This window comes from Meriones unguiculatus, chromosome 7, assembly GCF_030254825.1.
Source record: "Meriones unguiculatus strain TT.TT164.6M chromosome 7, Bangor_MerUng_6.1, whole genome shotgun sequence".
In the NCBI taxonomy this organism is placed as follows: domain Eukaryota; kingdom Metazoa; phylum Chordata; class Mammalia; order Rodentia; family Muridae; genus Meriones; species Meriones unguiculatus.
Window position 1 is genome coordinate 7,448,335 of NC_083355.1, and position 16,560 is coordinate 7,464,894.

General features: G+C 48.5%; 1 protein-coding gene across 2 annotated transcripts in view; it reads right to left on the reverse strand.

Moving 5' to 3' along the window:
- Positions 1–16,560, reverse strand: part of Dnai2 (dynein axonemal intermediate chain 2) — a 33,935-nt gene that overhangs the window by 6,337 nt on the left and 11,038 nt on the right. For both annotated transcript variants that reach the window (XM_060386440.1, XM_060386439.1), the window contains exons 5-10: positions 15,567–15,709; positions 14,299–14,412; positions 8,970–9,109; positions 7,389–7,511; positions 2,676–2,899; positions 685–820 (exon numbers count right to left, since the gene is read on the reverse strand). In XM_060386440.1, the coding sequence (XP_060242423.1) occupies positions 685–820; positions 2,676–2,899; positions 7,389–7,511; positions 8,970–9,109; positions 14,299–14,412; positions 15,567–15,709 (880 nt within the window). The remainder of the gene's footprint in view (positions 1–684; positions 821–2,675; positions 2,900–7,388; positions 7,512–8,969; positions 9,110–14,298; positions 14,413–15,566; positions 15,710–16,560) is intronic.

Here is a 16,560-nt window from a genome sequence, read left to right on the forward strand (position 1 = left end):
TTCAATTAATATAGGCTGATGGGGAAGCTGCAGAGAACCTGAATATGGGAATGGAAGGGATACACTGTAGGGGAGGGGAGGAATGTTTACTTCTCTTAAATTCCCCCGTTTTGTTGTTGTTTGAGCCTGGGTCTCACGTTGCCCAGGTTGGTCTTGAACTCACTACTTAGACAAGGGTGACCTCGAACTTTCGATCCTGCTGCTACGTCACCACACCTGGTTTCTGCAGTTGTGTCGACAGAACCCCAGCACCTCCTGCACACTATGCAACGTCTGTCCACCGTGCAAGTTTAATTTTTTTGTTATCAGTTTTACCAACTGATAGACTTGTCTCCCGTGCTCAGCGTGGAACCCAGACTTGAAGCCTAAGCCAGTGCTCTGCCGCTCACTGGTGCCCCCAGCCATCCCCTTCTGTTTACATTCCCTGGATTGATTCTTCTACCTCTGCATGGATGCAAGTCCCCAGGTCCCTCGTTCCTGTAGAAACCCATGCTCCCAAGGGCTGAGCACAGCTGGCCAGAAACCAGATTACCCAGGGACACACCCCACCAAAACACACACATGGGTGAACACATGTACGCCCATCCACCCACCGAACCCTGGGCCCGTCCAGGAAGGCCCCCAGGTCACAAGAGCCTGAGTGTATGGGAGTGGCAGGGGGTGGGGAAGACTATGACACGAAACCTTCAGACTGAGGGCCGGGTCACACTGCTTGAACACCAAGTCCCAGATGTCCAGGGTCCCGTCCATCTTGGTGGTGAAGAAAACCGCTGGTCTCACAGGGCTCCAGGCTCCATCGGAGAGGTAAGCCATGTGGTACCTGTAGGGGCCAGTGTGGTGAGTCAGGGACCTTGTGGTGGGGAGGGATGGAGCTTGAGGCTCACACCTCTTCCCACTGAGGCCCTCCTGGGGTCCGGCGTCTCTGAGGCTTTCTGGGTAGGAAGTTTTTCTCTTGGGTCTGACTTCTGTCATGCCAGCCTTACTCATCTGTGGCTCTCAGGCTGAGTGTTATAGGGATCTGGGGGTGTGGCTCTCCTCACTGGGCTGGGCACTGGAATTTGCTCCAGTGTCAGGCCTGCTGGACCTGGGATCCACTGTGGGGTCCCTGGAAAGACATGACCAGAAGTTCATTATTCTGAGATGGAGATTAGCTCTATTTCTTCCTTGCTGTTGTCCAGATTTTCAAATTTGTTTGGTGAACAATTTTGTTTAATGATTTTAAAAACAAACAAACAAACACATTTTTGTGTGTATGTGAATGAGTGCATGCATGCCACAGAACTAATGTGGTGGTCAGGACAAGTTTCAGGAGTCAGTTCTCTCTTCCCCCAAGAGCAGTGGTTCTCAACCTTCCTAACGCTGTGACCCTTCAATACAGTTCCTCAAGTTATGGTGACCCCCCCACACCCAATCGTAAAATCATTGCTACTTCAGAACTGTATTTTTGCTACTGTTATGAATCGTAACGCAAATATCTGATATTTTCAATGGTCTTAGGCAACTCTTTTGGAAGAGTCCTTCAACCTCCAAAGGGGTCGTGATCCACAGGTTGAGAGCCACTGACCAAGAGGGTTCTGGTGTCAAATACAGGTGGTCTGGCTTGGCTGCATGTGCCTTCACCCACTGAGGCATCTTACTAGTCCAAACAAAGATTCATCCCTCAAAGTGGGTAAAATACTTTGAAAATATTCTCTCTCTCAGTTTTCTTCCAAACACATTCTCCCTCTTCCATAGGGTACAGCTGAGTCTAGACTAAAATTTCAGGCCTCCTTTGCTGCTAAGCTTGTGAACAGTTAGACCATAGTAGAAGAAATGATCCAGACAAAAAGAAAACTGGACGGTTTTGTTTGTTTGTTTGTTTTGGTTTTTTGGTCAGCCTGCTCTACATAGAGAGCTCCGGGACAATTAACTCTATATAGCAAGACCCTGTGCCTCTCTCAAAATAAAATAAGAATTTACATTGTTGACTAGCCGAGTCCTTAGGAGTTACGACAGAACAAAATGAAGTTCAAAGTCATCATTAGCTATATTATTAGCGACCATCCCTTAAAACTACAGGAAAAAAATCATTTTTAATTGGATTTAAATTTCTCTGGGAATGTGGTATATGTACAGACATTAGTGGGTTTCTTTTTTCTTTAAATTTTTTATTCATTTTATATCTTGATAGCAGTCCCCTCCCTCCTCTCTTCCTAGTTCCAACCTTCCACCCTCCCTTTTCTCTCCATCCCCTAACCCTCAGAGAAGAGGAGACACCCGTGGGCACCAAGCTACCCTGGCACATCAAGTTGCAGCAGGGCTAGGCACAGCCTCCCCCACTGAGGCCAGACAAGGAGACTCAGCTAGGGGAAAGGGATCCGAAGGCAGGCAACAGGGGAAAGAGATCCAAAGCCAGACAACAGAGTCAGAGACAGCTCCCCACCCCAACCCCAATCTAATTGTTGGGGGACCCACATGAAGAACAAGCTGCACATCTGTTAGATCGTGCACAGGGTGCCTAGGTCAGACAGCTTCAAGCTTTCCATTCTCCTGCCTCAGCCTCCAGAGTACTGGGATTACAGGAATGAGCCATCACGCCTTGTTTAGAGTCCTGCGTTCGTATTTGCCAAACCAAGTCTCTAAAGTGCCACCCCCAACCCGCACTCCCGTGTCCCCTCGGCATCCCTCTCCCTTACCTGGTCCACATGATAGATGACTCCCGACTGTCCTCAGACCAGATGCGGGCTGTCCAGTCACCAACAGTCAGAAAGTTTTTCGGGTAGAAGGGGTTTCTCTGGAGGGCGTAGATGGGGCCGTGGTGGCCTGAGAACGTGCAGAGGATCTTCTCGGCTGGCGTCTTGGCCTTGCGGTTGCAGGAGATGACGATGCCCTGCTCCGTGCCCACCATGAACTTGGTTGGCTGTGGAGAGGACGGCAAAAGAAGGTCTCGTGGGACTTCAGCTGTGATCAGGCTGAATCCCACCCCGCCCCGCAGCCTCATGGGGAATCTTCTTGAGGCCTTCGTATTTAATAAGGGCCTGCTTGGCTCTCCTGGCCCCTAGAGGGTCATCAGGAGGCCCCTCTGTGTACTGTGCAGTGTGTGTGTATGCAGTGTGTGAAGTGTGTATGCGGTGAGTGTGTATATATGCAGTGTATATGTGCAGTGTGTGTATGCAGTGAGTAAGCATGCAGTGTGTGTGTGTGTGTGTGTGTGTGTGTGTGTGTGTTGTGCATTTATTGTACACGGCTTTGGGTGTTTCCCTGTATCTCTCTGCCTTATTCCTTTGAGGCAGGATCTCTCACTGAACTTGGAGTTCTTGTTTCCCAGATAGGCTGGCAGCCAAGAGGCCCCAATCATCCTCATTCCCCCACAGCCCTGGAATTAAAGGATAGCGGGTGCTTTTAACCACCAAGCCTCCTCTCCAGCCCCAGCAAACATTCTGTCAGAAGGATTTTGGATATTTGTTTATACATAGAATAAATAAGGCCCAGAGTTGGCACAGGTTGGCCCTAATCGTGTAGAACCTTATCTGGCACAGTGACATTGGCTCCAGCACTGTCTAGGCTAGATGTCACTTTGAACTCAGGACAGGCGGCTTGCCAGCCACCTGGTGGTCAGTGATGCCAGTTGTCTCCCCCTGGCCTGGGACCTCCAGTTGTGTCTGTGCAGGGTGCTACCTCCCGGCAAGCCTGGAAACTCGCCTGTGACCATCTGGGGCAGAGCTCTGTCTCAAAACAACAACAACAACAACAACAAACCAACCAACCAAGCCAGGTGTGGTGGCACACTCCTGGAATCCTAAAACTTGGGGAGGCAGAGGCAGGCAGATCTCTGCGAGTTCAAGGCCAGCCTGGTCTACAAAGAGAGATGAGGACAGCCAAGGCTACAGAGAAACCCTGTCTCAAAACAAAACAAAACAGCAGCAAAAAACAAAACAAGCAACACCCCTCTCCCCCAAAAAACAACAAAAAAACAATAACAACCGACCGACCAACCAATCTGGAGACATGGCTCAATAGCACTTATTCAACCTGACAACCTGAACTCGGTACCCAGAGTCCATGGTGGAAGGACAGAACCAACTCCTGCAAACTGAGACGCCTCTGAGACTTCCACAGGTCATTTCATTACATATGCACTCTTGCATGCACACACACAAAAAGTAAGTTTTAAAACATAAAAATAAAAGCAAAAGAAGAAAAGGGCTGGGACTGCAGCTCAGTGGGTAGAGTGCTTGTCTACGCAGGCATGAAGCCCTGGGTTCAAACCCTACACAAGCAGGCACGCTAATGCATTCCTGAAGCTCTGTAGTCAGGAGGGGAGGCAGGATCAGAAGCGCAAGGTTACCCTCCAATACGGAGCAAGTTTGAGGCCACCCTGGGTTACATGAGAACCTGTTTCAGAAAGAAAAATAAGAAATAAAGAAAAAAAAAAAAGACAATTGCTGTCTGACCCTTCTTCTTAGGGGTCCCTAAAGCAGGCAGGGTCATAAAGGTAGAAAGAGTGATGAGAACTGCTGAGCTCTCAGGGAGAAAGAAATGGGAAACTGTTTTTCTCATTGGTACAGAGTTTCAATTTTGTTTTATATTTGTTCTGGCAGGAGAACTAGTTTTGGAGGAGGAAATCATACGATTCATTTTGAACATTAAAAAAAATCAGTTAAAATGAATGTTAGGCAAAGGGGATTGATGGTTTTTTTTTTTGTTTGTTTGTTTGTTTGTTTTTTGTTTGAGACAGTGTCTTACTACGTAGCCCTGGCTGTCCTAGAACCTGATGTGTAGACCAGGCTAGCCTTGAACACACAGGGATCCACCTGTCTCTGCCTGGAGCACATAAACCACCAAGCCCAGTTTTACTGGAAAGTATAAGAACGACCAAATTCCTTTGAGGAAGAACCATGTTTAGAAGTGTGAGTCATAAGAACCCACAGAGCTATGAGGAAGTAAAGTCATATTGATCAATGACATGGGAGGCGGGGCTCCTTCCCATCCAGGCTCTTTCTATTCTGTCCAGATGGTAAACACAATGTCACGTCTTAATGAAGGGCTTCGGTTTTGATGGGAAAATTCCTGGGCCACATGTTGGGGACAGTTGTGCAACGATGTGAGTGGGCAGGGCACTACGGAATTGGTCCTTCAAAGTGGTTGCCCCGGACCCAGAGGCTGCACACGTGAGGCCCAGCACTCAGGAAGTGGTGGAGGCAGAAGGATCAGAAATTCAAGGTCGTGGGTCTAGGAGATGGTTCAGTGGGTAAGATAAAGGCCAGAACTGTCAAGCTTGACAACCAACAGTCCGATCCCTGAGCCCCACAGGGTGGAAGGGGAGAACTGACTCACACAGCAAAAATAAACACAAGTTCGAGGTTCTTTTAGGCAAAATAGTAAACTCAAGGCCAGTATGGGTTACAAGGTACTTGTCCCAAATAATAAGAGGGACTGGGGAGGCGGCTCTTCTGTTGATAGCACTGGCCGCTCTTGCCTAGGACCCAGGTTTGACTCCCAGCACCCTCGTAGTGGCTCACAAACATCTGGGACTAGTTCCAGAGTTGCTCTCTTCTGGCCCCTTCAGGTACCAAGGATGTGTGAGATACACACAAATGCAGGCAGAATGCACACACACACACACACACACACACACAATCTTTAAAATAAACGAATAATAATGAAGAGTTAAGAGAGTAGGTGGTAATTCGATGAGTTTTACAATTTTTAAAACTTGCATAGATTGGAGGTATGGCTTAGTGTTGAAAGATTGGCCCCAAGTATGTGGTAACAAGAGAGAGACAGAGAGCACAAACGGAGCTACTAACGTGGGTTTAAATAAAAAGACCAAATCTGGGGGGCTCTGGGATGCAATCCATTAAGCCTCCCCCAGGGTCAGAGACGAGCCACCCAGCCTGCCTTCCTTAGACATCACATGAGGGGGGGTTTGGATCAGAGCTTGGGGCTCAAGGTCCAGCTTTGTCATGTTTCGTGACTCTAGGCTTACTGTCATCAAGACTCCTTCTTGCTTGTGGGGAAGCAGGGATAAAATCAAGGCCTCCCAGGACCATGGTGGCTCCTGCTGTCTTGCAGAGACTGTACTCAGGGACTAGCATGGAGAAGAGGGGACATTACATCTGGCATGTGGCCTAGAAATCCCATCGCTGGGGCAGAATGTCTTCTTGAACCCTCCTAGCTAGGCCCTGAGTTGAGGGGCTCGTTCTGTGCCATGGTGGCAGGGCAATTGCTTGCCTTCCACGGGCCAGTGGCTGAGGATTCCCTGGGAAGGTGTGGAGGTCAGACCTTCCCAAGGTCCTAGGAATGATGTGACAGTACCCTGAGCCAAACAAGTGACATCACCAAGATAGGGGTGGGGTCACCAAGCTTGAGCCTCAGACATAGAGGAGGAACCAGCCCAAGCCAGGAGCCATCCGGAAAAGTGATTTTCTTGCCTTGATTTGGTGAGAGGTCATTTTCTGCTTCTGACCCATTCCTGTGACTGTTCTTTTCAACTTCAAGCTTTTTAATTTTTATTTTGATTTACATGTATGAAACATAGTCTTGCTGTGTACTCCTGGCTGGCTTAGAACTCTCTAGAGACCCCAATTGTCTTGAATTTTTGATGATTCCACTTTTGAGCTTTAAAATTGTTCTTAATGATCATCACGGTGTGTGCGTGTGTGTGTGCGTGTGTTGTGTGTGTGTGTACATGCATACCATGACATACTATGTATACATAGACATCAGAGGATAATTTCCACAAGTCAGTTTTCCTTTTAGTGGGTCCCAGGAATTAAACTCAGGTCATCAGGTTTTGTGACAAATGCTTTCAAATGCTGCAATCTCTTCACGGACCTCTTGTTTTCTCTTTTGTTTTGTCTTTAAAAAACAAAACCAAACAAAAAACAGGACCTCAAACTTGTTACATTTGACCTTGAACTCCTGATCTTCTTTCTTCTTGCCTCCAGCTCAAAGGTGCTGGGATTAGAGGTTTCCATCACCATTCCTGGCTTTTGAGGTTTTTTTTTTTTTTTTTTTTGTCTGTTTAGACTTGCATCAATGAGGTCTGTGCTCTGGTTTCCCAACAGACTCCTCTGTCTGTCCTTCCTTCTTTCCTTCCTTCCTCAACACATCTTTCTTCCCAGAGGAAGGGAAGTAACAAGCCTAGGGCCTCAAATGAAACCAAAGCAGTGTGGATTTTGGTCCTGGCCAAGGATCTTCCCCTAACATTCTGCTCAGAGGGGCCGGCTTCAAGCCGGTGAGAATGGTTGGTGGCTTTCCTGGAGGTGCTCTGCTGCCCCCTGCTGGAGCATCACTGTAAAGCCACCCCAAGGAGTAAGGCGTCCTAGGCAAGGAAGGGGCCTCGTGCCTGCAATTTCCGAGCCCCAGCAAGTGAAGTTGAGGAAAGGAGAACAAGAAAAACCCACCAAAGTAGACTCGAACTCCAAGGAGATGGCGCCCAGGGCGTTCTCCAGCTGCTCCTTCCTGCTGATATCCATGACGACGACCTCGGTGGGCTCGCTGATTTTGCGGATATCCCACCACATGACCTGGAATGGAAGGGTGACTGAGAACCTGAAGAACATGACTTTTGACACCCCCCACCACCACTCCCAACCATCCAGGGGCTCAAAGGATATTGGAACAATGAGAACAAACATATTCTTTTTTTTATAATAATTTTTATTTTTTTATATTAATCACAGGTTATTTACTTTGTATCCCAGCAGTAGCTCCATCCTTCATTCCCTCCCAATCCCCCCCTCATCTCCTCCCTGCCCGTTTCCAATTCCACTGATAGGGGAGGTCTTCCTCCCCTTCCATCTGACCCTAGCTTATCAGGTATTTTCAGGACTGGCTGTAATGTCCTCTTCTGTGGCCTAGCAAGGCTGCTCTTCCCTTGGGGGTGGGGGAGAGGGTTGAAGAGCCAGCCATTGAGTTCATGTCAGAAATAGTCCCTGTTCCCCTTACTAGGGAACCCACTTGGTTACTGAGCTGCCATGGGCTATATCCGAACAGGGGTTCTAGGTTATTTCCATACGTGGTCCTTGGTTGGAGAAACAATCTCATAAAAGACCCCTGTGCCCTGATATATTTGGTCCTTGTGGAGTTCTTGTCCTCTCCAGGTCTTACTAACTCCTCCTTCTTTCATATGATTCCCTGCACTCTGCTGAAGGTTTGGTTATGAGTCTTAGTATCTGCTTTGATACACTGCTAGGTAGAGTCTTTCAGAGGCCCTCTGTTATAGGCTCCTGCCCTGTTACTTGTTTTCTCCTACATCCAATGTCCATCCCATTTGTCTTTCTAAATGAGAATTGATCATCTAACCCTAGGTCCTCTTTCTTATCTTCTTTAGGTGTATAAATTTCAGTATGTTTATCCTATCTTATAGGTCTATATAAGTGAGTATATACCATGTGTGTCTTTCTGCTTTTGGGATACCTCACTCAGGATGATCTTTTCTAGGTCCCACCATTTGCCTGCAAATTTCATGATTTCCTCGTTTTTAATTACTGAACAGTATTCCATTCAAACATATTCTTAAGACTCAAATGCAAACTCAGATGCAGGCACAAGAAGCTGGATTCTACAAGACTCTCCTATATAGCAATATCTAGTAAGGTGAAAACTGCACACAGGATCCAGGCTTGGTAATCCATGTCTGTAATCCCAGCGCTCAGTGTTCACAAATCTTGATGCACTAGCCTACTCCCAGGCTGCTTAGGCACCTGTGATGCCATCACTGTTCACTGCTGCCAGGGATAAAAGGACCCCTGCCTCCTCTCTCTCTCTCTCTCTCTCAAGGGAGAGAGGGCTGGAGGTATATTTCAGTGATAGAACGCTTGGAGGTAGAGTTCAGTGGTACAACACCTGCTTCCCATGCATGAGGCCCTGGGTTCCTGCCCCAGCACTGGCTGCACAATAAAATGAGCAATGGGAAGCAGAGCGTAAGGCGGTGTTCTCGGGGTGGGCCCTCCTCTTCCCTCCAGGGTCCCATCGGGTGGTACCTGGCCGTCCGTGGACGCCGAGAAGCACTCAGTGCCTGTCTTGGACTGCAACCAGATGGTGCCATACACTGGGTCTCGGTGGCTGAACTCGATGGTGGACAGCTCTGCCACCAGGCTGCCCTTCCGGGTGTCCCAGCAGGCTGGCAGGGGGTGAGGGAGGAGAAGAGATGAGGCTGTGAACTCAAGTGCCCAGAAAACCAAACCAAACCGGTAATAAAGCTTTCCCATGGCTGAGGAGAGTTGAGGCTGAGTTCGAGGCCAGCCTGGTCTACACAGCGAGTTCTGGGCCAGGTAGACCCTGTCTCAAAATACATAAAAATCAGACAAAACAAAAAAGAATTCCTCAGATGACATGTGGGACCTATAGTAGATTCTCGGCACTGTCATCACCCACCCGCCTGCTGTTTTTACTGGTATTTGGCAGTGGGAGGTGGGAGTTCATTTGTTTTGTCTTCTTTTCTTGAGACAGGGTCTCACATAGCCCAGGCTGGCCTCAGACTTGCTATATAACTAAGGATGGCCTTGAACTATTGAGTCTCCTGCCTCTACCTCCAGAGCACTGCATTTACAGACTTGGGCCATCACTTGTGGCTCCACTATGGTGTCTGAAAAGGGCCCTCCTTGGTTGGTGGTTTTCTGTTGCTGTGTGGTTCTAAGAACTTGGAGAATCTTCACTTAGTGTCTGGGGTAACTGGTCTATGTTTGTGGACCATGGACATTCATATTTGACTCTAGAACTGGCTCTCCTCTCCCTTTCAGGTGAGAGCTGTGTGTATGTGTGTGTGTGTGTGTGAAGGAGGCGTGGTTCCTTGCCCAGTAAAGGAGCCAAGCTGGAAGAATGCTACTACTGAGTTTGGAAATTACCTGGATTTTTAGAATCAGGGCTATATTCAAACCAGCCTACACCTTCTCCCAGCCCCACACAATCTATGCAGAGACCTCTGGAGTGCAGGCTTCATTCATCATGCCCCCGCCGTGTTCAGAACAACACTCTATGTCCTAGTGAAGTTTATGGGAATGGACCAGGCTCAGTACTTGGAGAGGTAGAAGTGGGGACAGGAAGTAGAGAGGCTGGTCTGGTCAAGGAAGGTCTGAGGGGGAAAGCGGCAGGGAGAAAAGGCAGAGCTAGCCAGGCAGGGGGATGAGGTCAGGATCCATGACAGAGAAGCACAGGCAGAGACAACCCCCTCCCCAAGGTGAGACTGTGGGCAGAACTTCCAGCTGATGCACGGGCAGCTGGAGAGATGGCTCAGTGGGTAGAACTTCTTGTGTCAAAGCCTGGTGACCTGGGTTTGATCCCCAAAACCCATCCTGGTAGCCAACAAGCATCTGTAAATCCCAGTTCTAATGGGCCCCATAATTTTTCTGGAACTAGACATACATATGGCATACACACATACACGCAGGCAAAAGAGTCACACACAAAATAAGATAAATACATATATAAATTAATGATGATGATGGTGGTGGTGGGGCTGGTGAGATGGCACCAGGTAAAGGTGCCCACCACAGCCTGACAGCCCAAGTTTGACCCCTGTGATCAATGTGGTAGTAAAGATCCAATTCCTCCAAGCTGTCCCCTGACCTGTACATGGACGCTGTGGTATAGGTGCACCCCTTCCCACACAATATTTTTTATGTAAATTACAAATGATAATAATAAAAAAGAGGGCGGGAGAAATGGCTCATCAGTTAAGAGTGCTTGCTGCTCTTACAGAGGACCAGAGTTCAGTTCCGTCCCCAGCACCCACACTGGGCGGCTCCCAACTCCCTGTAACTCCAGCTAAGGAGGATACCCACACACGTCTGACATTTTAAAAGACAAAAGAGAGAGGAGCCTGAAAGACAGCCCAGCGGTTAGTAGCGCTTGCTGCTCTAGCAGAGTGGAGGAGGTTGGTTCCTAGAACCATAGTGGACAGCTCATAACACCTGTATTCAACCCCAGGGGATCTGATGCCCTCTTTCGACAACCCCCACAAACACATACATATGGCACATGCTCACACAGACATCTGCATGAGCGCACACACACAAACCAGAAGAAATTTTTATGGAGAAAAGAAACTCAGGGGTGAAGCCTGCCTGCTTCCTGCCCTGATGTATCTGGCTTTCATTTCTTCTGAGGGCTACCAAGGGTGCACATGCTCACTTACCCAGAGCCATTTCCAAGAAAGACCATTTTGTAAACCAATAAACCTACTTACTTGGCTCATGCGTTTTGACCTATTAGCCTCCAAGTCTGGGGTCTGGCCCGGAAATGTGTTTCTTTCATTAACTTCTCCACAAAGCAGTGCTCGGGAGTGGGTCCTGTGATCCCAGATGTCACCGCTGCTGGGGTCTCCTTCCTATGGTAGCAGGGCCCCAGAGCTGAGCTGTTCTGAGCAAGCGTAAAAAGCTGCTGGAAGGGGTCATGAATAATGAGTGAGGAAGGCTGCTGAATAAGTCATGACATCAGCTTGGCTTCGGTCTTTGGCTCAGACAGTGGATAATATGGCAGGGAAATGTATGGGCCCATAGCTGTGACACCGCCTGGATGCTTCCCCTAGGAAGGTCTGAGAGAGAGGGAGAGCAGAACCTTTCCTCAGGAAATCAGGAATTTAAGGTCAGCCTGTGCTACAAAGTAAGACCTTGTCTTTAAAACAAAAATACATTAGAAGGCTAGAGAGATGGCATAGTGGCCACGAGTATATACTGTTCCTGAAGAGGACCTGAGTTGGGTTTTCCTACAGCCACATTGGGAGACTCACAACTGCCTATAACTCTGATGCCCTCTTCTGGCCTTCAGGGTCACTGCACCCAGGTGCACATAACCCACACATACACATGATTAAATAACAAAAGCTAAAATAAAATTAAATCAGAAAAACAAGAGTAATTAAACCCAAAGTAAGGCTAAGCCTAGTGGCTCAGATTTATAATCCCCGAGCTCAGAACTGAGGCAGGAGGATTAACGCAAGTTTGAGAGCAGCCTAGGCTTCACAGTGAGTGAGTTCGAGCCCTGTATGTGCTGCATATGGAGACCCTGCCTTACAGAATAAAAATGCTAAAATAATAGTACACACCTTTAATCTAGCACCCAGGAGGCAGAAGCAGGCTGATTTCTGTGAGTTCATAGCCAGCATGGTCTACATAGCAAGTTCCAGATCAGCAAAGGCTACACAGTGAGACCCTGTCTCAAACAAAAAAAATAAATAAATAAAAGCTGGATATGGAAAGCAAACCCAGCACCTGGGAGGTAGAGGCAGCAGAATCAGCAGCCTGGGTAACACACACACACACACACACACACACACACATACAAAACTGCAACACACATACTTGAAACTACAACACACACAAACACACACTTGAAACTACAACACATACAAACATCTGAAACTATAACACATGCAAACATATGCACACACTTGAATCTACAACACACACACACACACACACACACACAAAACTACAAAACACACACCAGCACCCGAAACTAAATCACAATCACATACACATATCTGAAACTACAACACACACACACACACTTGAAACTACAACATACACACATGTGAAACAGAAAATAGAATAAAAATTGAATTAAACATGTAAGTGAAAGATTTATAAAAAAAAAAAAAAACTGATAAATTTAATAAAGCCAGAAGTTGGTTCTTAGAAAGAAAAGAAAATTGACAAACCTCTTGATTGGCCAAGAGAATTAAAAACAAAACAAAACAAAAAAGCCCTCAAGTGACTACAAACATACAAGAAACATGAATGACAGCTTTTGTGTCAATGAACTGGTTAACCTAGATGAAACGGAAAAGTCTCCGGAATAACAGAGGCTGCCAAAGCAGATTCGGAAACAGAAGCCTGGCGTAGCAGTGCACCCGTAATCCCAGCACCTGGGAAGCCAAGGTCAGTTTTGGCTGTGTGTGCAGACTAAGTACAGCTCAGGTTATATGAGACTCTGTGTCCAAGGAATACCAAGGGGGAGGAGAAAGAGGCAGCGGGGAGGAAGAGAAAATGCCGAGAGAGCCATAGCAAATGAAAGGATTGGATTCACTTATTTGCTTCCAATAAAGAAAAAGCCCAGGGGCTGAGAGATGTCGCTGGGTGAAGGTGCTTGCTGCCAAGCCTGAGAGCCTGGGTTCAACCCCCAGATCAGGCGTGTTGAAGCACGAGAGCAGATACCCAAGTGCCATCCTCCCCGATCTCACATACTCACCGGCACACACATCCCCCTCTCCACCTCCCGCCCTACTGTGTGTAACTGAGCCCTCTGGGGGAGCTCAGCTGTTTCCTCTTACAAAAGGATCGCCCCAGCTGGCCTTGCTGACTGCCTATACTGTAACAGAGGGGCGGGAGATCAGAGGGACCCTCACCTGCCCCAAACACCAGTGGTATTCGGCTCTACCCTAAGTACCCTAAGTAGCCTCAGGGAGGGGCTGGAGTGCACAGCCTTGGGGGAGGGGTTGCAGCTCTGGGGAAGTTCTCACCTTGCTGGACAAAGGCTTTGGGGAGGGGAGAGGAGGGGGCATGAACCCCTGTTGGAAACCTCTCCCCTGTGCTCTGTAAGGAAGTCCAGTAAATAAGTAAACAAACAAACAAATGGACATGCCCACATGTTCGTGTGGACACTAGCTGGAGGAAGCGCGTTGCTGAGGGAACAGCTTTACTTCCTGAGGAACTCGATGCTTCCTGGTGGACCTGATGTGGGAGCCCCTTTGCGAACTCCTCCCCCAACCAGGGACCAGCGCTCTTCTGCTGCCTTGCTCCCCCCCCCCCCGGCCCCCACACCGCGCCATGATGGACTGTTCTTTCAGGAACTGCCACCCCAAGTACTTTTCCCGGACACCTCTCCCAAGATGGGACTCCACAGTGGCCCTCACGACCCCTTCTCCCCAGCCCGGGTCCTTGACTTTATTTGAACTACAGCTTAAAAAAAAAACACCCTACATTTTATTTATTTATTATATATGTTTATATGTGCAGGTGCACCTATGACATGGCACATCTGTAAAGGACATGAGGACATGTCAGAGGATAACTCTCTGCCCATCACGTGGGTTGCACAGATCAACTCAGGTCATGAGGCATGGGTGTCAGGCACCCTTACCCACCGAGCTATCTCCCCCACCTGAATTATTTTTGAAACCTTATTTCCTGCTAATGTTAGACTTACCTGCATGCCTAGGACTGGAGGGGCCAGCCTAGACTATTTGTGTAACCTTGACTCCTAGGTGACCGAAGTGATCAGCTTTCCGAATGAATGACCTGTCCGCTGAGTCCTGGCGGACATGTGTGGGTTGGCAGTGCCCTGCCTGGCTGGGGCAGGGGTCCCCCTTACCTATCTGCCCATTGTAGCAGCCCCCTAGGAGCACGTGGGAATCCTTGGGGTTGTACTCTAGGGTGATGAGAGGAGAAGATGGCTTCAGGGCAATTTCAGGTCTGTTGGGGTTTTCTAGAATGAAGAGGAAAAGAAAAGAAAAAAAAAATCCATTAGGCCTGCCCAGAAAAAGGACAGGGCCCATCAGTTTAACCCCTGCTACATGCAGAGGGTGACAAAGACAGCAGAAGAGTCTATCCATCCCCCAGCACACACCCCGGCCCCCCATCCCCAGTCTCTTCTGCCTGAATCTTGGCTAGTGGCTTTATTTGGGGGCTGGAGATCAGGATTGGGGTGTGTGTTCACATACTGAATTCCAGTTCTAATCCACTCCCCAGGCTTGGTATGAAATGAAAGCTTTCTCCTAAGGTGTAGGAAGTGGAGGAAGTCCAAGTGAGGGGAGTTCTGAGTGAAAGTGTGCTTTTGTGCTGTTGACATGGGCCCAGCCGTGCCAAGGACCCCAGAACCTCAGGCCCATGGAGGAACCACAAAGCATCATCCTCCACCTTCCCTGTTGGAGGTGAGGCTCAGAGGAATGGGAAAGCCTTCCTCGGTGGGCTGAGAGTATTGAGAGTTTGTGCAAAGAATGTCCACCATAGCTCTCTCCTCACCAGGCTTACAGCCTGAAGACTACTCCCCTACAGAGATTATTCCTACCAAGGTTAGCAGTGAGCTGGCTCAGTAGGTACAAGCACTTGCTGCCCAGGCCAGGAGTGACCCGAGTTCAGTCTGGATAAAGGCGGAAGAAGAGAACTGAGCCCACAAAGAGGTCATCCGACCTCCACGTGTGCGCTATGACACACATGCTCACCCCACAAACAAAAATGTCACCACCACTATTCCCTGTAGAAAATGGTCTGTCACTGTCTGTGTGAATGAAAGGCAAGTGTCAGCAAAGGTGAGGTGACTTCCCTCTGCTTGGGCAAGTAGGAGTCCTTCTGGTATGGATGCCGTGGATCTGGGTCTTAATGGCCCCAGATGGGCTGGGCTCTAGCAATTGCCTAACACTCTCAAGGCCTCGGAGTCTGTCTCCAGTGCGGGAGGCAAATGTAGAGTAGACGGGAACCTTCTCGATCTGGTCTGGAGGGAAAGAGTCTTCTTTCTGCCTCTGGTCCCCCCTCCCCAGAGTGTCTTTGACTCCTTATTTCTACCCTCAGCTCCCCAAGTTTTGCTGGCCTCTGACCTGGCCCCTCAGTCCTCCCTGGTTGTTGAAACCAGCTGTTTCTCACCCAGGTCCCAGACGTAGGAGTCATGGCTCATGCCCATGGGAGCTCGCTGGAAATTCAAGCAGGAATAAGCCACAGCCAGCTTCCTGTTACCATCAGGGTGCCAGGAGAGGTGAGTGGCTGTCCGCTTGATCTCTTGAGGGTCCCTGGAGGGAAGAGAAGGGAAAGCAGAGGGCTGGAGGAAAGGGTCCCTTAAGTCTGTATTTATCAGATTCCTTTTCAAAAAGAGAAGATCTAAGAAAGTGTTCTCAATTAGGAATTGTTTTTACAAGGTTGAGGCTGCACCACGGGTGGTGGGTGGCTCTTGCCTGTGACTCATCACTCCAGAGTACACAGATCCTATCTCAAAAAAAAAAATTAAACAAAACAAACCCCACAGAAACCCCAGAGTTGACAAGACTCCTTTAAATAAGAAACCAAATCCAATGGCCCCACCTAGAATGTAAGAAGAATTAGCCAGGGAAACAAATGAGTAAAGTCTAGGCTAATCCCCCCCCCCATCAGTAAGACCTCATGTATCCCACCCAGGCTGGCCTTGAACTAGGACGACCTTTAGTTTCCAATCCTCCTGCTTCCACCTCCCAAGTGCTGAGAATATAGGCATGCACTACTGCACCCAGGTTATAAGGTTCTGGTGCAACCCAGAGCCTCCTACACATACTAGGCCCACACGCTTCCAACTCAGGCTGTGTCCCCTGAAAGGCAGTGCCTGTGTCTGTGTAGCCCTAACTGACACTTATGTGTGTCACCACAATGAGCTGCTTTTTTTTTTTTTAAGACAGGGTCTCACTGTGTAGCCCTGGCTAGCATGAAACTCACTATGTAGACCAGGCTGGACTTGAACTCTGGAAAAGTGGCTTCCTCTGCTTCTCTAGAGCTGGGATCAAAAGGCATGCACTACCATGCTGCCCTAGTTTAAACACTTTTTTTGTTTTGTTTTGGGACAGGGTTTCTCTGTGTAACCATGAGTTTAAACACATTTACTGATGGAAGTTTT